General features: G+C 32.9%; 1 protein-coding gene across 1 annotated transcript in view; it reads right to left on the bottom strand.

The window, feature by feature from the left end:
• Positions 1 to 7,896, bottom strand: part of LOC145324693 (uncharacterized) — a 48,605-nt gene extending 40,709 nt beyond the window's left edge. Inside the window, exon 1 of the mRNA XM_080167286.1 lies at positions 7,655 to 7,896. Within this exon, the coding sequence (XP_080023412.1) occupies positions 7,655 to 7,712 (58 nt within the window). The 5' untranslated portion in view covers positions 7,713 to 7,896. The remainder of the gene's footprint in view (positions 1 to 7,654) is intronic.
• Positions 7,897 to 24,536: the final 16,640 nt, after the last annotated feature.

A 24,536-nucleotide genomic window follows, 5' to 3' on the forward strand; every position in this document is an offset into this window, starting at 1 on the left:
TTTTTTGTACCAGACGGCATATTTGCAAAAATGACACTATGTATCATTGTTTACTTGAAGCGCAGCTACTCTATAAATTCGTATATTTTCTTTCTTTAAACAAGGACAGGATCACTCATAAATAGCGATACAACAAATTCTTTATTATCCTATTATATAGAGTAGTAAGCGTTTTTTTGTCTGTCCTAAAGGATCTCGCTAACCGCTGAACCGATATTGTTCTCCTTTACAATGAAGCTTCTTATAGGTCCCGTGAAGGTTTTAAACTATTTTTTGGGGGGTTGTCTTCACCCCCCCCCCCCAAAGAAAATATTTTTTTACTCTTTAAAAACCAAAATTTAAAATGAAATGAGGTCGAGCGTTGCGTGCCCCTAAAGGCTTCTAGAGGGCGTAGCTGCTAGTTATAGAATAATACACTGGATTACTTTTTCCATTTCCAGTAAATGTTCATATTAAATCAATTTATGTATCGGTGAAAAAAGGGGGAGGCAGCCGTTTCTATAATTTCAATTTTAAGGTTGACACGGCCCTATACCACACGCCTCTGATCAAATAGATAAAGTGTAAATAAGAATTGAATTATATTTATTATCTTTAATAATAAAATTAGGTTATGAAATCTGGATGTATGTGTTTGTGTTTCTGAAACTTAGAACTGAAAACAAACTAAAAATGTGGAAAGGTAATCACCCTTTTCCCTAGGAGCGAAGCCACAATTAAAAATAGGTTATTGAATTATTACAGTAAAACACTAGAGGGAGAAAGGGTTAAATAACTGTATCTCCCCATCGCAACCGTCTTGTGCAACCGTTCTATTGGGTCATTGAAAATCAGCCAATGGTATCGCTTATATTACACAGCCCAGTAGCAGAAAATAATCTAGAAGCAGACGAAAGAGGTCTTTGAAAAATGAAGGGAGGTAGTTGTTTGTATATACATCTACACTATAAATCTGTTGTTGAATTAAAATCTGAGATTTTAGAATAGAAGAATGTGATTGACAAATAGATGTTGTCACTTTTTACACAAACAACACACAAACATTATTTAAAAGAGTTATTCAAAATACAGACAAGAACAATGTTGTATCAAAGTAGCGAAGCTTCAACAAGCTTACAGCATTATAACATTACCGACAGAACAACGAATAATAGTTATTTCTCGCATCGTATTATAAACAGCTTTCCGCGGATATAGAATGTACAATTATGAGATTAAAACCAGTTTTTTTAGACCCGAGGTGTCGAAGGCACCGGCTAAAAAAACTGGTTTTAATCTTATGATTGTACATTTTTATATTCGTAGAAAGCTGGATATAATACGATGCTAGACATAGTTTTTTCGTATGGATGAGAACCGGTTCCTATCCACCGGATTCGAATGAATACGAGAAATTAAATTATGTAATTGATGTTCTAGAGTATGTGAAAACTTCACATAAAAAAACGTCTACCTCAAACAGGAGCCGAAAAAGGTCATGTTTCCCCCAAAATGATTCTGACGAACAGAAAAAAAAGTCTCAGAGAGATATATGGGTTTCTAGAGTAGTTTCGTTACCGTGAATAGTGCAGGGTTTAAAGATTTGCTTGGAGGAATTCTATAGTAGCTTTGCTATTTCTATACTTTAACTTATTCTTTTTTGTGAGTTTTTTTTTCCCCAAAGAAAAACTTTTCATGAAATACGAATATTCTATTTACAATAATTGTAAAAATTGAAACTGGTATTTCAATATTCGTAGAAAACTGGCTATAATACGATACGATACATTATTTTTCAGATAGGCTTAGAACCGGTTCTAATCGAGCAGATATTAATCGGTCTCAAAGCCATGTTGGAAATTTGTTCAAAGGCATTAAAAGGGTGAAAAAATTTTAAGATTGATGTAAAATATATTGAAAGAAAAATAGAAAATTCATCGGAAAAACGTTGAGTTTATTTTAAGCCTAAATCTAAAAAAAAAGGGTTAAACGAGCAAAGATAGAGACAGAGTATCTTAAAAAAATGATAACATATAAAAGTGGAAGCATGTCTGTTATTTGCCAGATAATTATTAAACCTTAAGTGATCAAGAACAAAAACTTTTAACAAACTTTAACATTTTATCAATGAAATGATATTTTTTGAAGAAACTTTTTTTTACCAGCCATATCATAACAAATTCGTCCGTATGCTATATTCAAAACTAAAACAGCGGCATTTCATGCGCTAGTACCCAAACTCAGTCAGAAACTGGTAAATCTTTGCACATTTTCAAAAATGATGTAGTTTACCCGATTAAACCTTTGAAACCCCTCATTTTATCACCTCAAAAAATTTTGGATCTCCTTTGACTTTTTATTTAATCTTCCCATTTTCTTACCCCCTCGAGGTTCAAACCCTAATGGTAAAACCCTGTGCACTTCACTGTTTGTAAGAAAACCTATCCTTTTCCCCTGCACCAAGGAGTGATTGTAGAATTATGGGCTGTCACACTTTTTTAAGGCGAAGCTTTTCTATAATTAGGGCCGGTTCGTCCATACGTCAATTGAAAACGTGTTGATTTTTTACTTTTTTAACAGCAAAGTTTCCTATTCATCTGATTTTTGAAATACTGATTCCTATTACCATAAGGTACAATTTCTTAAGTAAAGCATCTCTATAATCAATTTCTTAAAATGTAAGTATGTCCTTAAACAGTATTCTTTAGCAATTTTGCAACAAATTTACTTACAATTATGTTAAGACTTCTACATTTATATTCTGCTTACACAGTTCTGACACTCAACAAGTGTTAATGTTCTTTCGTCCTACTGTTTCAAGACTTCGCTTTTATGGATGTTGTCATCCTTTTTCCAATGAAAAAGCTGCAAGTCACAATCCACAAGTCACAATTGGGTCTGGGAAAAAAAATAACAAGAGGATGACTTTTAAACATGCGAGTTCGCATTAAAAATCCAGTTTGTTTTATTTGTACCACCTATAAATTTTCATTTAAAACCTCCAAAATTGAAATTCAGTCTTTATATGAAAGTAACATGATGTCTGTGCTTAAAGCGATTAAGTGTAGTGTAGATATAAAAGTTTTTATGTCAAAAAAGTAAACTTCAGTTTAAAAACTTGCAGAACAATAACGAATGTAAAGAATGACCTTTTTAATCAAAGCCAATTTGTCGACGTAAATTATTTTAAATTGCAGTAAATATGACAATAGATTATGAATTGATTTACATCCACAATTATAATCAATTGAATAACCCCTTCTGTTAATTAAAACTATTGGTTAAAATGTTTAGAAACTTCTTGTTAATGAACCAACCAATTAAATTTGGCAAATCACCCAAAGTTTTTATGCGGACGAATAAGAAAATCTTATTATAAAACTTTGGGCACTGGTTTGTTATGTACCCTTTCCCCCTGAATTTACGTATAGCTTGATATAGGGTTGGGCCGGATACTTTTTTGACCGGTTACCGGATATCCGGCTGGATTCTAATGCCGGATATCTTGTATCCGGCTCGATATTAAAATGGCCCGATATCCGGCAAATTACCGGATAGTTTTAATGTCCAGTATCTGGCCGGATACTGAAAATGCCGGATATCCGGTGAAACCGAATATCCGGCCCCACCCTAGCTTGATATACATATGCCCAAAGCTAGTAATTAAATTTAATGGAGAGGGATATATAAAAGGATCAAATTAACCATTTGTGGGAAATTACTGATTGGGACAAATGATTTGTATATACATGGGTAACGAGCCAAAATGCCTACTTTTACCATTGTTATCTTTTAATTTTACTTTGCTTTGAGGTAAAGATTACTTTTAAAACTTTGAAAGTTCTAAAGGTAAGATTTGTAATCAAGGGACAGTTTAAGGCATTTTCTCGTATTCATTCGAATCCGGTGGATAGGAACCGGTTCTCATCCATACGAAAAAACTATGTCTGGCATCGTATTATATCCAGTTTTCTACGAATATAGAAATGTACAATCATAAGATTAAAACCAGTTTTTTTAGCCGGTGCCTCCGGCACCTCAGGGCTAAAAAAACTAGTTTTAATCTTATAATTGTACACTCTATATCCGCGGAAAGCCGTTTATAATACGATACGAGAATTAACTATTAAAGAATAAATGAAATTCATTGGTTATTTATTTTAAAAAAATTTTTGTTAGATTTTCGACACTTCACATTGAAATTTTACTCTTTAATTTTAAGTTTTCTTAAGTTTTTTTTTAATAATCATTTTTTTACATTAGTTTTTCTAATTTTCTAGTTTACAAGCTTATTAAAAAGTATGTCCACATTATATTTTGTTTTTATGCTTTTTTTAGTAAAATTAATTGAAAAATTTTATTGATTTTAACTATAAGAAGACATTTCGATAATTTAAGTTAATAAAATTTTGATTAGATAAAAAGAAAATGTTTCTTGACGATAATTCTAGCCAATTTTAAAAGGAACATCTTGTTTTGCTCCTATAGTTCTATAGTAGCTACTCAACTCTATAAGTAGCGTTCATCGGTTATTCTGTAACTACATCACTACTTCAGAATGCATTACAAAGACGAATAAAGTCCCTCAAAAAATCAATAAGTTACGTCATAAAAACGAGTGATTACCCATCTCTTTTTAGCGGTTTTCTTTCCCACTCCTCCTCTCCTCATCCCTCATTTTTATGACGTCATTGAGGGACTTTCTTCATCATCATGCATTACTTATCATACTTTATTTAACGACTAGAGGTTGTGCACATAAAATTCGAAGGGATAAAAAAGGAAATACAAAAGCCTTAAACGTCCCAAAGACTTAAATCAACAGAGCTGGATCTTTAAATCATTTTAGTGGTGAGCCAGATCGGGGTGTGACAACTTTCCACCAATGAGAGCACAGCATTTTATGAAATGCCGAGCTGTGATTGGCTGAAATTCGGCTCACCCTGATTTGGCTCACCACTAAAATGATTTAAAGATCCAGCTCAGGTAAAACAGCCCAAGGTCATCCTGTGACCCATGTGAAAAGCTGGATATAATACGATACTAGACATAGTTTTTTCGTATGGGTGAGAACCGGTTCCTATCCACCGGATTCGAATGAATACGAGAAAAATCCTAACTACTAAATAAATATCTTTTAAAATGTATAGGATACCTAACAGCAAGACTCTATAAGGTATTAAATGAAAATTTAAATGCGCTACGTATAAAAATAATCGCCCCTGTTTCTGTCTAGTTAAAGTTCATTACATTAAAATTAATGGTATCAAAAGAAGTTCCGATTTACGTTCTATATACGTCAGGACGAGCGAAATAAATGATTTTAAATGCGAAGCTTTTTTACACTTAGGAAATGTCTTTTCGTCGGTACGTCAGTATCGAATAGATTTAATGTTTGAATTATTCTAGAGAATTCAATTGTTTTATGATGATTCTTGTAATAATAAGATACTGTTTTGGTAATGATTATACGATGGTCGGACATATCATTTTTCAACACATTTATTTTTAAGTGATAGAACCATCCCTTTTGTTTGCTACTTAAAAAACTTGTACATAACTCATGGCTTTATAAGCGTAGCATTTCTGTTAATAAAAATCGGACAGGTTCACTTTTCCCTTTTTCTGTCGAGTAAAGCTTCGCATTTATGGAATAGGTTATTCTTGTTATTAGAATTAGAACTCTTCATGAAGTTTAGTTTTTTTTCTTCTCGTATTCATTCGAATCCGGTGGATAAGAACCGGTTCTCATCCATATGAAAAAACTATGTCTAGCATCGTATTATATCCAGGTTTCTACGAATATAAAAAAAATAGCCCGTGCCTTCGGCACCTTAGAGCTAAAAACTGGTTTTAATCTTATAATTGTACATTCTATATCCGCGGAAAGCCGTTTATAATACGACGAAAGAAATAACTATTCTGTATGTTTGTTTCTGCTTTAACCGTATTTTTAAGCGCATAGCTACTCTAAATGTAATTTTTCTGTCAATCTTAAAGTACATTTCAACGGAAGAATGTATAAAATACTATTTACTTCGCCCCTAGTCTCTAGGCGAGGTTGAAGGAGGTAAGGAAAAATGGCCCATAATTATCCTAACACATATATTAAGCTTCTTTAAAGAGTACAACAACCAATTCGGATCAGTGTTCTCCATGATTGTAAGATTCAGGCAAAAAAAAAAGGTTGCTTCGGTCTAAGCCTCTAGGGTAGAACTGAGGAGGCAATAAAAAAGTGGGGTATAGTCCCTTTCTTGACATCGCACCTTAAGGGGCGATTCTTCGTATTTTCCACAGTAGGTTTTCTCCTATTTCAAGCCCCTGCGGGGGGCTCTAACCCTGTGGGACTATCACCTAACCCAATATAACCTAACCTAACCTAAAAAAAAAACCTTTAAAAAGCCATTTTAAAAATACGACAAATCGCCCCTTAAGGTGCGATGTCACGAAAGGGACTATTCCCAAAAAGTGTAAAACAACCCCAAGCTTCTCTGAAAAATACAACCTATTCAGAACAGCAATTTCCGAGATCTTTAGCTAAAGAAAAAATACATTTAATTACATTTTAAGTCTCAGTATAAGAATGAAAGAATGAATCAATATTTTTTTTCAATTTTGGGACATCTTCATAAATAAAAGTGTATTAATTTGATTTCATTTTCGATTTTGAATTTTTAACCCTCCTTGTTAATGTACAATTTTTATTTTATTAATCAAAATTATTCATAGTTTATTAGATACCGAAAATCAGATTATTAATCTAAAATTAATTTTTACGTTATCAAAAAAGAGGAAGTGCAGCAATAAAATTTTATATATTTTTTAATGAAAAGAGAATAAAGTAAATTATATATTAATAATATTATAATTGTATATTAATAAATTCTTTTATGTATTTTATCCTAACCCTATTAAAGTGCTACTGGATGTCCGTTGGTCTGTATGTAGATCTGTTTGTATTACTGAAAGATCTCGCTAACCGCTGTACCCCTAAGATCATTTTCATTGAAGCTTTTTATGGGCCACAGGAAAGTTTTTTTATTATGGGGGTTTGGCAACATCCAAAAAAATCACCTCTGCAGAAATTATTTTAAATAGATAATCGTAAGCAAATTATGTTTATGAGTTTTTAAAAATATTTCATAAAAGGAAAGATACATAACAAAGCTATCCCATTAATTAGCGTAGTATGGTTTTTTGTCTAAAGCTTAAGATTTCGACAGATACTAAACTTTAGGGAAGCTTCACATAGGTCCAAGGATTGTTTTAGGCTATTATTTAGTTTTAGGCCCAGATGCTAAGTGTGCAACCGTTATCTATAATACAAAGTAGATTGATGTCTGTCCGTCCGCCCTTTCCTTAAGATCTCGGTAACCACTGAACCGATTGGATTCTACTCTTCTGGGAATATACCTACTGGTCCTGTGTTTGTTTTAGGCTATTTTTTTTGGGGTGGTCGGACACCCTCAACCACAAAAAAAATCCTCCCCCATTTTTAAAGTTATTTATTATCTAAAAATAGTGGTTTCAGCTCCAGAGGTGCTTAATTTTTTTTTAAACTACCTCTTGGTGCAAAGCCCCTAGAAGCTAGGGGCGTATCCGCTAGTTAAACTATAAAGTAGCTGCTCTATTGATAATATTTATTTATCTTTAAGATTATAAAATCTTGTTAAACCTAGATGATCAAACTCTAAAAGTATATCAGGATCTAAAACTGTTTTATAATCCCCCATTTTAACTACTTCACTTTTAAAACCTTTACAATCTTCTATAATTTCTATTCTCACTATTATTGATCACATATTTTTTGTTCACAAATAATCATGTTTATTAAAGCATATTTAGTAAATGTAACTTATGGCAAAAATAGGCCTTTTCAGTTGTCTATGTTGTCTCTTAGCAATATCAGTTTAAACTCATCCCCAAGAAACGGATAATTGAACAATATCATAGCGCACCTTTCCTTGCTGATTTCTCCTTTCATTTCTGCTTCCCTTGGAATGCGCGTTTACTCCGCGCCAAATTATTGGGCGCACACATTGGGTTTTCGCGCTTCAGTGAGCGGATTCAATTGCTCTAACCCCATCGCTACGAGGCACGTGCCTGCTTCAGTGTATATATGTGTGTGTGTGTGTGTGTGTGCTATAACTTGCAAAATATTAGGTTTCCATTTCACATTGTTCTCACCACATAGCTTCGCACTAATGTAAAACAGCGAGGCTTCAATATAATTAAAAGCGAAGCTTTTCTATAATTAGGGTAGGTCCGTACGTCCGTCCGTATCGGATAGCTTTTTTTGTTAATTTAGGCATGTTAAAATTGTCCCATCGATTTCAAATTTTGCATGGTGATTCCTTTAATAGTTAGGTAAGATTTAGAAAGCGTTGCAACTCTATAATCATCACCAAAATGTCCGTACGTCCATTTTAAACATGTTGATTTTTTTACTTTTTTAACAACAAATTTTTATGTGATCTAATCATCTGATTGATCTCTTTTTTTGGTATATTGATTCCTGGGACAACAAAGTATAATGTAATAAGCGAAGCAACTCTATAATCAAGTCCTCAAAATGTAAGTATGTCCATAAACATTATCCTGAATCAAGCAGTTTTTCAACAAATTTACTTACAGTTGTGCTATGACTCTTATACATTTATATTATGATTATTCAGTTCTGACACTATACAAGTGTTAATGTCCGTTTGTCCTACCGTTTCAGTTCTTCGCTTTTATGGATGTTGTCATCCTTGTCTTTAATGTTTGTATGTCTGCAAGAATCTAATTTATAAGCTGCTATTTAAGGTAGATTTTTAAAAATCTTTGGTGGTAAATTACCTACCCAAATAATGTCTACTTTATTGCTAGTTGCATTTTTAATTCCTTTAGAAGGAAAACCATGGCTGCAGTCTTATCCTCTTTCCATGGCAGCTCAGAAAACGTGAGGGGGGGGGGCGGGTGCTAACTAATAACATTTTCTCTTCTCTCTTCTACAAATGTATATAAAAGGTGAAAAATCAAAAATACATGCTTACATTCTTCCCTTTTTATTATACTAGCGAATACGCCTTTAAAGGCATCTAGGGGCTCTAGGGGAGGAGAGAGTCAAATTTAATAATTAGATTTTTTTTTGGGGGGGGGGATGCGGCATGCCCCTCCCTTATTTTTAATTTTAGTTAAAAAATTCAAATAAAAATGTTTTTTTTGGGGGGGGGGGGAGGGGGGATTTTAAAATTTTTGGGGGGGTTAGGGGTCCCACCTCCCAAGAAAATAGTTATAAACCTTCCCAGGACCTACAAGAAGCTTCCCTGTAAAGGAGAACAAAATCGGTTCAGCAGTTAGCGAAATCCTTCGGGACAGACAAAAAACGCTTACTACTTTATATAATAGGATTACAAATTCTAAAATTCAAAACATCTACCCCTCAAATATATGTACATGTATACGTGTATGTTATCCATAGTTGTTAGACAATCTTTATATGTTGGGGAATTTCATTAAATTCCTACAGGATAATTCCTTGCCTTAAAATAACATTTTTAAAGGTGAAACTTTTCTGCGTAGGATTTGTCTGATCTAGGCACATTAACTCACCTTGCATGGAAACTCCTGAAATGATTAGGTACAATCTCGAAATCCTAACAAAAATCTAAACTTCCTTTTTCAAAATACTGGATTTTAATTCAAATTGAAATGATATTTCTAGGTCGATTAGGTATGATAACGATATATGAGCGTAGCATCTCTATAATTACGTTTAAAAATTCATCCATTCTGAACTCTATCAAATCTCTAGCGGCTACGGGAAAGGGGTCCTTTTTTCAGAAGCGATTTATCTTGAACTATGAGAAGCTCCACAGTAAAGGAGAACCATATCGGTCGAGCGGTAAGTGTAAACACAATGACATAAGGGGCATCATAGCTCAGTGGTAACGCACTGAGTTACGGTGATGAGAGTTCGAGTTCTAGTCCCCATGTGGCAACTTGAATTTCTCAGTTGAATACATTCACGCAACTTCCCCTGGTTGTGTAAGAAGGGGATTATTGATTAAGTTTGGATACTCATAGTCACGTACATAATATCAATACTACCCTTATCCCAAGCTCCTCTGTGGTCAGCGTCATTCATTATGGTGACTTAATTTGGGACACCTGCCATACTCGGCAAGGGTGAGGTAAAAATAAGTAGCTCTCATGAGATAGCGGGACAAGGCATAATTTGCTTGAACGTGGAGCTTGATAGCCCTAGTGGCTATACAAAAGTGTCTCATCCTACTCCATGACTACTTAGGTCCAAACCCTAAGAAACTATGGCTAATCAATCAATCAATCAATCAAACACAATGACATCATGACATCCTGTTACTTTTATTACAGTAACTATATAATATTGATTGATAATGTTTATTTTTATGATTTGATGGCCTTATACTTGTGAATATTGTCATCCTAGTCTTTATTCTGTGGCTTTTTCCTGTTTAAAATTAGAGTAAAAATATGTATAAGATTATTCTGACAAAATGCTAAATATTTTCTATTACAATAAAATCCTTTTTATTTTCTAAAGCGTAGTTTTTCTATAATTAGGGTTCGTCCGTCCGTCCGCCACGGACAGTTAGCTCTTTGCGTTAATATCAACAGGTTTTAATTATCTTATCGATTGCAAACTTGCATAGTGATTCTTGTAGTAGTTAGGTACGATTTAGAAGGGGCAACTCTATAATCGATACCAGAATATCCGTACGTCTATTTCAAACATGTTGATTTTTAACTTTTTTAACAACAAATTTATTATGTTTATGGACATTGTCATCCTTGTTAAATTCAGAATAGATTTTCTCGTATTCATTCGAATCCGGTGGATAGGAACCGGTTCTCATCCATACGAAAAAACTATGTCTAGCATCGTATTATATCCAGCTTTCTACGAATATAAAAATGTACAATCATAAGATTAAAACAAGTTTTTTAGCCGGTGCCTTCGGCACCTCGGGGCTAAAAAAACTAGTTTTAATCTCATAATTGTACTTTCTATATCCGCGGAAAGCCGTTTATAATATGATGCGAGAAATAACTATTAATTTATGCTTATATTGGCGGCGGCGGCTGCTGCAGCTACCTAGGGCTATGTATTCAAACGGGTAAGAATCGGGCGAAAGCCTGGAAGTAGAATAGCCTAAAACTATACTAAGATCTTTTTAAAAGCGAAGCTTTTCTATAATTATGGCCAGTAACGGAATGCTTTTTTCGTTAATTTAGGCATGTTAGAATTGTTCTATCGATTTCAAACTTTTCATGGTGATTCCTGTAGTAGTTAGGTACGATTTAGAAAGCGTAGCAACTCTATAATCGTTACTAGAATGCCCGTACGTCCATTTGAAACAGGTTGATTTTTTTACTTTTTTTACAAAAAATGTATGTGATCTAATTATCCGATTAATCTGATTTTTGGTATATTGATTCCTGGGACAACAAATTACAATATTAAAAGCGAAACAACTCTATAACCAAGTCCTAAAAATGTAAATATGTCCATAAACATTATTCTGTATCAAGCAGTTTTTCAACAAATTTACTTACAATTTTGCTTCGACTCTTATACATTTATATTCTGATTATTCAGTTGTGACATTATACAAGTGTTAATGTCCGTTTGTTCTACCGTTTCGGTGCTTCGCTTTTATGGATTTGACATCCCTGTTAAAGTAGAAGACAATCAGTTTAGTAGTTACTGAAATCTTATGCTTGAGACAAAATCCTTACTACTTTACATAATAGAAAAAAAGGGGTAGAATGTATGCCTGTCAGTCCGCTAAGGTCTAGCTCACTGATGGAGTTGTTCATTTCAGGAAAGCTTTATTTAGGTCCTGGGAAGTGTATTGAGGCGCTCTATAGAAACTTTGTCATTTAAAGTTTGCTGAAATCAATATATTAAAATAAAAGGCAGAACAAAAAAAATATGCCTTAAAATTAATATTTTTGCAGGAATAAAGAATTAGGTCTTTGGACAACAAATCAATTCTATGACAACACTTTTTAATAATATTTTAAAAGTTAGGAATTTGGATGTATTTTTAGTGCAATATCGTTTTCTGATGATGACTTCCAAGAAGGGTGAAAAGTATTGAGCCATCACTCCTCCACATGCAAACAAGGATGACAACATCCATAAAAGCGTAGCTCTGAAACGTTAGGACAAATGAATATTTATACTTGTAGTGTGTCAGAACTGAAAAATCTGAACATAAATGTATAAATGTCGAATCAAAATTTTAATTAAATTTGTTGAAAAACTGCAGAAATACAGGATAATGTTTAAGGACATACTTATTAGGATTCAATTATAGAGATGTTTTGCTTATAACATTGTACTTTGTTGTCGTAGGAATCAGTATTCCAAAAACCAAAACAATCGGATGATCTTATCACATACAAAAAAGTTAAAAATCATTATGTTTAAAATGGACATACGAACATTCTGGTACCGATTATAGAGTTGCTACGCTTTTTAAATCATACCTAACTACTACAGAAATCACCATGCGAAGTTTGAAATCGATAGGACAATTCTAACATGCCTAAATTAACGAAAAAAGCTATCCTTTACAAACGTACGGACCGACACTATTTATAGATAAGCTTCGCTTTTTAAAAAGAGACTGAGTAAAGTGGCACCAAAAAAATGACGTCATACAATAAAGCTTACCAATGAGAGGACAGTATACACTGTAATTGATCAATGGTAAAATTTATACCGGCCTCTCATTGGTTATTTTATCGTATGACGTCATTTTTTGGTGGCACTTTACACTGTCTCAAAAAAAATGCTTTGCTCCACAAGTCATTATACTTTTTTATGGAGTAAAACTACAGAAATACTGTGTTGTGAGTATTTTATTGACATTGCATTCTATTTGACCTTTACTATAGATATGTAAGATTAGATGCACATTGAGAAATCCAATTTAATCACAGTGCCTTCGAAGGTGTTTTGACTTTAGTGTCAGAACCTAAATTGGGACATAGTGCATTTCATTACCCTAGGTTAGGTAACTTCATTTCACTTTTCAATAAAATCTAAAATGCAGCGGTTTTTGAGAAAATTAAATTTGAAAATTTCAAGTTCAATTTTCACCCACTAGGAGTTACCGCATAATCATGACGAGAAAAGCAAAGATTATTTATTTAAAATTTTAAACAACTTTGCTTTCATAAAGTTCTTCATAAAACCACTCCTGAAGTGAGTTAATTAATTGCCATTTTTATCAATTGTTTTGCTAAGGTCACGGAAATTCAGCCTTAAATAAATCATATATAGAGAGTTTTTATGACTTACTTTATAAAAGCAAAGTTGTTTAAAATTTTAAATAAATAATTTTTGCTTTTCTTGTCATGATTATGCGGTAACTCCTAGTGAGTGAAAATTGAACTTGAAATTTTTAAATCTAATTTTCTCAAAAACCGCTGCATTTTAGATTTTATTAAAAAGTGAAATGAAGTTACCTAACCTAGGGTAATGAAATGCACTATGTCCCAATTTAGGTTCTAACACTAAAGTCAAAGCACCTTCGAAGGCACTGTGTAATACTCTTTATAAAAGCAAAAAAAAATGTATATAAAGTTGTTGCAAAAAATAGGTTACTGTTTAATGACATACTTTGATGTCAAGCACTTAAAGTTTTATAACTTGTTGTCCTAGGAATCAATGGTCTAACAAACAGATAAACAGGATAATTTTAGCATACGAAGAATTGGAAAAAGCTCCAAATCAGCCTGATTTAAATAAACGGACGGGTAACGATTATAGAATTACTACGATTTTGATATTCCTTCAAATAACTCTATTAGGTAATTGTATATAATTAAACTAAAACAATAGAGTGGGAATGGGTTAGTTACCTGTATTTTCCCACACCGGAGCACCGCAATTAACTATTCTATGCCTTGGCCATAAATGGGGCGTTAGAGAGATTCTGCACTTTCATATATTTTTAAAAGCGAGGCGTTTCTATAATTAGGGTCTGTCCTGTCATTCCGTACGTCCGTAAGTCCGTAACGGATAGCTTTTTTCGTTAATTTAGGCATGTTAGAATTGTCCTATTGATTTCAAACTTTGCATGATAGTAGTTAGGTACGATTTAGAAAGTGTTGCAACTCTATAATCATTAGCAGAATGTCTGTACGTCCATTTAAACATGTTGTTTTTTTTTACTTTTTAAACAACAATTTTTTATGAGATAAAGTCATCCGATTGATTTGATTTTTGGATTACTGATTGATTCCAATTACAATAAGGTAAAATATTATGAGCGAAGCATCACTATAATCAAGTCCTAAAAATGTCAGTATGTCATTAAACAGAATTCTGTATTTAAGAAATTTTGCAACAAATTTACGTATATTTTTGTCCAAACTTATATATTCTTATTTTGTATATTCAGTTCCGACACTCCACTAGATACAACTCTAATGTATTGCATCTAAAAAAGTTAAATTGTTATTAATTTGTTTACAGAAAAGTGTTATCTTAAAAAGATAGCTTTGAAATTAATTGTTTTTAGCCATTTTAATAAATAGGGTTATGTTTTATGAAGCTTATTGTCCCTTACTCAGGTTTATGTCGTTTTTAATAATTCGAAATGTCCGTCCGTCTGTCTGAGACAAAGTGGGGGACACGTGTTTTTCTCGGCTCCTATTAAGGATAGACAGCTGAAATTTTTAGTGAAGATTCCCAGTCAACATTTTACACATTTTCACCAAGTTTAATAAGGACTTGCTATTGGTTGGGGTGCTAGATCGATTCCTAGATTTTACGTTTTTCTTCTTAGCTTAATGCTTCAAAAGCATTAAAAGGTTTCGTGATTTATTTCATTTAACATACTCAAAAGATTATTTTTTCTTGATGTCTATCAATAAATTTGGAGCTTCGCTACTTATGGATGTTGTCATCCTTGTTTAATTCTAGTTTTCTTAATATAACAACTCTTAGTCAGCTAGAAATTTCCTAGTAGATTAGAGTAGTTGTATATCAAGTCCTTAAAGGTTCGAACCTTGCAAAAATTTACTTGTTTTTAAGGAATGTTAAATAATGAAACTCAGTTATCAAGCCATAACATTAACAGCTTGAACAATATATGTCTACACTTTACCTTTTTGATAAAAATAAAGAATTAACAAGGATGACAACATCCATAAAAGCGAAGCTCTGAAATGGAAGAACAAACGAACATTAACATTTGTAGATTGTCAGAACTGAATTAGCAGAATATTAATGCATCAGTACAAACAATATTTTAAGAAAATTTGTTGCAAAACTGCATAAATAGATGATACTGTTTAAGGACATACTTACATTTTTAAGACTTGTTTATAGAGATGCTTCGCTTATAACATTGTACCTTGTTGTAATAGGAATCAGTTTTCAAAAAATCAGAAGAATCAGACAATTTTAACATACAAAAATTTGTTGTCAAAAAAGTTAAAAATCGACATGTTTAAAATGGACGTACGGACATTCTGGTATTGTTTATAGAGTTGCTACGCTTACTTAATTGTACCTAACTACTATAGGAATCATCATTCAAAGTTTGGAATCGATAGGACAATTCTAACCTGTTTAAATTAACGAAAAGACGGACGGACGGACGGACCGACCTTAATTATAGAAAAGCTTCGCTTTTAATAAAAACATTTTTATGTATTAAAATATTTATAGGCTTAAGAAACTCGACTTTTAAGATGCATTTAAAAGTTTAAATATAGTAATTACCTCACTTACTTGTAAGAAGCGCAGCTACTCTTAATATGTCTCTAAGGTATGTCCGTCCATATGTCAGATATATTTTCCTTATTCTCAAAGTACACTACTCAAAATGAAATAACGTACAATTATACACACACACAATTGCAAATAAACAAACATCGCTTGGATGTTTTTTTGTTACATTATTTCATGCTGTTGGATGTGCCCTTAGCATTTGGAGGCTCTGTATTCATAAAGACAGAAAAGGGCTTAATGAATAGTAATAGCTTAAAACTATCCCAATACTTAAATCTCAAAATGAAATATCCTAAAACCATTAAGGAACCTATGTAAAGCTTGCCTAAAATAGAGAACCCAATTAGTTCAGTAGTTATTAAGATCTTAAGCTTCAGACAAAAAAACCTTAATAACACTTTATATAATAGGATAAACTGAATATGTCTGAAGTTAATAATTCTTTTTTAACAAAATTACTTTTTTGTTTCCTTATAATTGTTGCGCTACTTATGTATATATTTGTTTTTGCAGTACATTATCATTGCAAATTGTGCAAATATACATAAATTCGTATTATAGTATACACAGGATATGTTTTCTACAGTAAAAAAAGATTTGTTATTTCTAAAAAAAAATTGTCTATGTTACGATCAGCTGTTAAATTCATGTCTCTAGGCAGCGTCACTACGCTAGCGACACTATGCGGCGGGAATATTTCAATTCTTTTCGATTTTTTTGTGATTTCTCTTGGAAGGGTGGTGGTAACCTCCCCCAAAATAGTTATAAACCTTCCCAGGACCTATGAAGAGTTACCCTGTTAAGGAGAACCCGATCGGTTCAGCGGTTAGCGAGATCATTGGGTACAAACAAACACTCAGACAGACAAACATCCTGTTACTTTAGTATAAGGATACTTCTTTAAGTGTTTATGAATATTTGCCTTGCATTAAATGCATTTGGCAATATATGATAAATGCAACTCTCCTAAAAATGTGTTAATTTTTACCTTATTAATATTAGCATGAAAAAAAGGGTGTTGATTAAAATATAATCCCTTCCTCTCTGATAATTGTGTAGTGTGTACATGCATATTTACTATTCTTTCTTTCTCAACAAAGGCAAGGTCAAAAAGTCAATATTTATAGTATTTCAAATAAAGTAATATTTGTTTTAAAAAACGTCCCCCATTTGAATTTTGGACTCGCTCAGCTAAAGTTTTCGTAGAATTATGTCATGTAAAAAATATCTTATTTGTGAGCACTTTTGCCAAAATTTTCGGGTACGCTTCGTGCAATCCATTGACAAATACTGTGGGAAAAAAAAGGAAGGAGAAACCCACTCCCCTCCCCACATTCTTAACTTGAGTTTTAAAAAGAAAAGTTTTTGGGGGATAGAGGGCCATCTTTTATGGAGAGGGTGAAGATATCTCCCAAATAAACAGTTAAAAACTCTTCCAGGACCTATAAGAAGCTTTACTGTAAAGGAAAACCATATCAGTTCATCAGTTGGAGATATCTTAGCTACGGACAAACAAAGCTTACTACATTATTACTAAGAGGATAATTTAAGAGAGTCTTTTGTTTTGCAGTAATTTTAAATCAAATTTTATTATTTTTTTTGCAAAGCTCTTTAAAAATTGTAGATATATCAATCAAGTCGTTTTTGAGAAGAAAATACGCAAAAATTTTGAAGTCGACTCTTTTTCATACACTTTGACCGGCCATGAATATATTCCTTATGGGAAAACAAGATATTAAATTTCTGCAGTCAAAAAATTCGTGAAGAAGATATAAATAAAGATAGTTTAACAAATTTTAGTAGCAAAGACAATCTAAAAGTCTTCGATTCATTTTTCTGTCTTCTTTTAGACTTAATTTCTTTATACGACCCTCTAGAGGCCTCTAAGGGCACTTGAGGAGGGAGGATACGAATTTGATAACCCAACTAAGATTTTAAAAGAACATTTTTTAAGGGGGGGGGGGGGGTTAGGGACGATTTCTTTTGGGTGGGTTTTGGTAGCCTCCCCCAAAATAGTTAAAACCTTCCCTGGACCTATGAAAAGCTACACTCTGTAAAGGAGAACCATACCGATTCAGTAATTAGCGAGATCCTTTGGTACAGACAAACATCCTGTAACTTTATTATAAAGATTTTTTGATATTCCTTTATTCTTATTTCCTTCACTTTAATTGTACTTGTTGCTTCGCCTCTGGGGAAGGAAGGGGGATATTTGGAAAACCAAAACATCTATAAAGCTTCCCAGAAAAGTACAACAAATACAGACCGGCATTTTCCTAGATCTTCAGCTTCAGGCAAAAAAAACCTTCTTCCTTCCTTATAAAGCATTATTATAAAAACCTTCTTACTACTTTATGAAATAGGATTTTACTTTCAAAGAGCTACGCTACTATTCGGCGTGTCGTCCTTGTTTCTACGGTAAACTTTATACATATATGTAACGATAATGGATATAGCATATACATGGACATATTGACAGGGGGAAATTTTTCATCAATTTAGCTTGCTCATTTATAGGTCATTTCGTTCATCCAGTAGGAGGGGAAGGGATGGTAAAGGGGGATTAGAATATATCTATGGTGTCGTTCTTTTATTCACCTTCGAGTATTACTTTATTAGAGTACATGCAAATCTAGTGCAACATCCAAGTAATAATATATCGATTGTCACAATATTAGTGAATCGCAATCCATATTGTTTATTCGGCAGCTAGTGCGGAATGTTAATTCGTTCAACTGTATATTAACCCGGTTGTTAAAAGCTAGTTACATGATGATTTCTGTAACAATGTGGTACTGTTATATATCACCCTTATCTTGTAAAGGGTTCCAGGTTAAACGCAGGAGTCCTAAACGTCGGAGTGGACAAACGCAGTAGTGTTAAAATATTAATTTAAGTAAGTATTTCTATACAGGTTAGGTTAGGTTAAGATATGAAGATACAAATAAGCCCCCCGCAGGGGTTAGGCATTTAAAAAACCTAAAACATGGTTTGAAATAGGTTAGGTTAGGTTAAGGGTCCACTCCTGCGTTTGTCCACTCCGACGTTTGGGACTCCTGCGTTTGTCCTAGGACCTTGTAAAGTCTTATATGAATCCTGATTCCTAGAAGTTGTAGGCACATTTGTAAGCATTTCAATAATAAAGTCTTAAAAGATTATTATGTCTTTGAGATATCATTTTCTTAATCAAATTAAAATGTTATATAAACATAAGTGTTGATGTTCGTTTGTCTTACTGTCTGTTTTTTTTATGCTTGAATTGTGAACGTTGTAATGCTTGTTTGTTAAGTAGATAGGATAAAATTGAAGGATTTCTTTCAAATCAGAGGTGAATTCTTTTTAAAAAATTGCCTCACTAATCGCTTAGTGGGACAAAATTGTTTTCGTGAAAAATCCTCCAAAATCACATAAAAAATCTACAAAAATTAAATAAATGTGATTTTGGTGGATTTTTCACGAAAACAATTTTGCCCCACTAAGCGATTAGTGGGGCAAATTTTTTTTAAGAATCCACCTTAGATTTTGATTTAACGTGTATATAGGAGTGTATAAAGGTTTCAAGAAATTTTTGCATAAAAACTTTTCTAAAATCAAATGCACCTTTATCTTAAAGGAATTGCTTAGAAGTTATGATAAAAGAGCAACAAAGACAACAAATTTCATAGGTAGCGAAGCAGAAATATTATTACAACTTTTATTTAATAAAATATGGGGTGACATGATGAATTTTTTAACGAAAATGTAGGAAAATGTGTCAAGAATAAAATTTTACATAGCAAGCGAGAAAATATATATAGACAATTTTTATTTTTTAAAGATTTGACGGTTTATTGACAATTGTAGAGTTGCATCTTTGCTGAAAATTTCTTTTAACCAATCGAGTTCTCAATTGTAGGGTAGCTTTACATATAGCTCTAGGTATGGTTTTAGGCCATAATATTTTCTCTGACTTGTCCATAGTTTAATTTGCCCCCCTCCCTCCCCCTTCTAATATATAACCCCTTGATGCTATATAGAAGCAAAGGCACTAATAATAATAATAATAATCATATATTTCTTAAAAGCGAAGCTTTTCTATAATTAGTGTCCGTCCGTACGTCCGACCGTAACGGATAGCTTTTTTCGTTAATTTAGGCATGTTAGAATTGTCCTATTGATTTAAAACTTTGCATGGTAATTCTTGTAGTAGTTAGGTACGATTTAGAAAGCGTAGCAACTCTATAATCATTACCAGAATGTCTGTACGTCCATTTTAAACATGTAGGTTTTTTAACTTTTTTCACAACAAATTTTTATGTGATCTAATAAACCGAAGATCTGACTTTTGGTATACTGATTCCTGGGACAACAAAGTACGATATTATTAGCGAAGCAACACTATAATCAAGTCCTAAAATGTAAGTATGTCCATAAACATTATTCCGTATCAAGCAGTTTTTTTAACAATTTTACTTACAATTTTGCCTCGACTCTTATACATTTATATTTTGATTATACAGTTCTGACACTATACAAGTGTTAATGTCCGTTTGTCCTTCCGTTTCAGTGCTTCGCTTTTATGGATGTTGTCATCCTTGTTTCTTAAATTATAAGTAGATCTACAGTTAACTGATATTATTATCTTTGTATTAATTGTATTTTGGTCTATGCATTCCTCTTATTTATGAAAGGCTTTATATTCTTTTAATTGTCTTTGGTATGACGCGGTGCAGGGTAGAACATGAACTATACTTTTACCCTGCCCATAATAAAAACATATCCAAATACTTAGGGTTAACAATTGAAATAATTTTTTCTTTAGGTCACATATACAGTTTACACACACATACTAGGGTAGGCCGGATATCCGGTCATTTTTAATATCCAGCCGGTTATCGGATATTGAAACTATTCGGATACTGGATATCTGGCTGATTTCTAGTGCCGGATATCCGGTTATTCGGCCGGATATCTAGTAATTTGTCAAAAATCGGGCCATTTTCAATATCCGGCCGGATACCGGATATCCAGTATTAGAAATCAGCCGGATAGTCGGTATCCGGTATCCGGCCAAAAAAGTATCCGGCCAAACCCTAACACATACACACACTTACACACATATACAAACTGACACACACACATACACACCCAAGCACCTACATAAATACTAGGGTTGGGCCGGATACTTTTTTGGCCGGATACCGGATATCTGGCTGATTTATAATGCCGAATATCCGGTTCCGGCCAGATATCTGGCCAACGTTTGATATCCGGCAAATTACCGGAAATCCGGCGCAAAAAATCAGCCGGATATCATATAACCGGATAGTTTTAATATCCGGTATCTGGCCGGATACTGAAAATGACCGGATAACCGGCCAGACCGGATATCCGGCCCAACCCTAATAAATACACAGGATAAAATGCATTTTATAGGAATTTCCTATTCTTTTGATCAGAATTTATGCTTTTCAACAAAAACAAGTATACTTGCATACTACTTATCCTTATGTAAAAAGTAACAGGATGTTTATCTGTCTGTCTGCAGCTTAGGATCTGATAACCGCTGAACTGATATGGATTTCTGTTGCAGTGAAACATTGTTTTCTCTAAATTTAAACAGGAGGTTTGACTTCATCTCACCACACTCAACTAGCTGGATTTCTGTTTGTCCATATATGTATGTCCCGTGAGATCTCTCAAACTGCTAGACCATTATAGTAACAAGTTGTCTGTCTGTTGTTTGATAAACGCTGGGCACTTTTGTTTCCCCAAGGTTTTTAACTATTTTCCTAGGTGGGGAGCATAGAGAAAATAATAAAAGAGAGGAATCGAGGTATTTGAAGGACTAAAATAGGCAGTGGGCCTAGAGGCCTATAGTGAGCAATTGCCGCGCTGAATTTTTAATGTTATTCCACCACTTTTCAAAATGGGAATATCTTAAAATTAAATGTAATTTCAAGACAATTATAGTTGCTGTATAATGCATACATCTGATTTTTATAGGATGATATAGAAATATTTTGAATTATCATCCATTCTGATGAAACCCAATGAAAGAATATAAAATTATGATTATTAATTTTTCATGACATTGCTACTGACTTTAATCATAACACTCATTATTAGCTTATAAGATTTATATTGCAGTCTATCTAACTTTTATTTCTTAATAAATAAACGTTTTTGCAAATTTAATATGAACATTTGATTGTAAATTATAATAATCAGTTTTTTAGTGCCATCTAGCTTTGGATATAGAACTAGAATATCAAAGCGTTCATAAATTTTTATTTTGCCTGTATTTTTCTTTGTTTGGATTTCTGTCACTAAAGGGCCAAACCCTGAGGGGTAAATAACATCACTTGAAAATGTTAAAAATATTGTAAAAACGAGTATTGTCTTAGAAACAACATAGATAGCATTACAGATTGTTCACTCATTTAGATTATTCAGTTATGAAAATTTTTATTTAATATTTAGCCTTAGTTTTAATGTATGTCTTTGAAGTAGACAACTAGCGAACCTGGTGGCTGAGAGCTAAACTATTAATATTTTATTAGTAAACATTTTAAAGTTTTATCGTGTTAATTAGATTTAAATATTACATTTAGGCTAATTTGAAAAAAAATAAATTTTTGATCATAAAAGGTGAACCCTCCTATTTTTAAACTAGGCGAAACATACTTTTCTGCTGCACTAAGACCGCCCGCGGCTGTTTGTTTTTAAGATTCTAAATCAAATTGTATTTTAAATATTTTCTTAGAATTTTTTAAAAAACATAATAAATTACAGAAAAATAATAATAATTAATAAAATAAATTTTTTTTATTTTTTTTACATATATAGAATAGGTTATGATTAAGATGCAAAAAGCCGCGGACGGTTTACATAAATAGCAGACAAATTATTTTACTAGGGGGGAAGTAATATTTTACAATGAAATTGGGGTGAGTATTCATCCTCTTATCCTTTTTCCTTATGGTGGGGAGTGGGACGAGTGGAGTTCCACCATTTCAGAAAAAATTAGGCAACAACCTTCAAGCCCCGCCCTACCCCCACCATCAAAAAAAGGGGGAATGTGCAAGACTCAGCTCCAAAGAAGAAGGTTGAATTTTAATACAATTATAGGGTAACTTAGAGGCTGGGAGCAAAGTCAAAGTGTTACTAACTTTCATACATTAAAACGATTCACAGAGTAGCTGCGCTGCAATTTATAGCAAATTAAAACGGCTATATCCATGTATATTTAGATTATGATATCATTTGTAAAACCTAACAAGGTTAGTCACATTCTAAACTTGAAGCAATTAATTATGGAAATATGGTCAAAAAGATACATCTTATTTTAAATTAAATTGTACCTTATTGTGTAATCATCATAAAAAGTTTGGAATAGATATAATAGTTATTTCTCGCATCGTATTATAAACAGCTTTCCGCGGATATGGAATGTACAATTATAAGATTAATCTTATAATCGTACATTTTATGTTCGTAGAAAACTGGATATAATACGATGCTAGACATAGTTTTTTCGTATGGATGAGAACCGGTTCCTATCCACCGGATTCAAATAAATACGAGAAAGATCGTTACATTAATGATTACAGCTATCTGTTTTTTATTAAATGATATATTTGCCGACCCTATTATAAAAGATGAAATAAATAATAAATCATTACATGACTATTGTATAGAAAAACTACAAAATTAAGGCCATTAATTTTTCCAAAATGTAAATTGACAACAACATTATGTTGCCCTTGTCGTAGCCATTGAACAGCCAAATTAGTATAACACCTGGAAGGTTGAAATATTTCTCTTTTCTTAAAATCCTTTAGAACGACGGAATAGTTATTTCTCGCATCGTATTATAAACTGGTTTTAATCTTATGATTGTACATTTTTATATTTGTAAAAAGCTGGATATAATACGATGCTAGAAATAATTTTTTCGTATGGATGAGAACCGGTTCCTATCCACCGGATTCGAATGAATACGAGAAAATTTAATTATGATACAATTACAGAAATGGTTCTCTCTCATAATGTGGCTTCCTGGGAAAGATTTTTTACTTTTAAAAAAAAAAAACTAAAATTGAAAATTGAAGGGAAGGTGGTGTTTGACTACCAACCCCCCCCCCCCCCCCCTCCCCCCACCTCAAGTGCTCCTCGAGGCATCTACATGCGTAGCTGCTAGTCCTTTTACTAGAGGAGAATCATATTCCACCACCTGACTGTATTAAGTGGTCATGGACCATTAGCACTGCTATTTACAAACAGTTAACAACCCATTTGCAAATATACAATGTTGCAAAAATTATTAGTTTTTGCTCAAATATTAGGTGATTTCCATTAAAATGCAATGTCGAGCTCAGAAACCCACCCCTCGTTATAGATAAATTTAAGAAATTAAGGGGGTTTTCGCTTGTTTGTTTATTATTTTAGGTCAGGTTATATATATAAGGTTTATATTGGAAAGGCAAATGTCCCTACTCAAAATAAGGGGTGGGGGTTTAAGTGTCTTACCGGCAATTTGAGAGAAAGTACTTCAGTATTGCAGAACTATTAAATATTGAATTATTCATTTCCATTATTATATCCCTGTAAACCATGAGATTTATGCAACTCATTTAAGTTTTAAAGATGTTTTGTTGATATTTTAATGATAAGTAATTATGAAGCTTATTGCAGCATTAGTAGCCGTATTCGCAGCCGCAAATGCAGCTAAAAAAATTAAACCATTACAAGCCAAAGCCGCCGAAAATGGGGGCTAATAATCCAAAAATTAAAAACA

This window comes from Acartia tonsa, chromosome 7 (assembly GCF_053477335.1).
Source record: "Acartia tonsa isolate MP-2025a chromosome 7, ASM5347733v1, whole genome shotgun sequence".
Lineage (NCBI taxonomy): Eukaryota > Metazoa > Arthropoda > Copepoda > Calanoida > Acartiidae > Acartia > Acartia tonsa.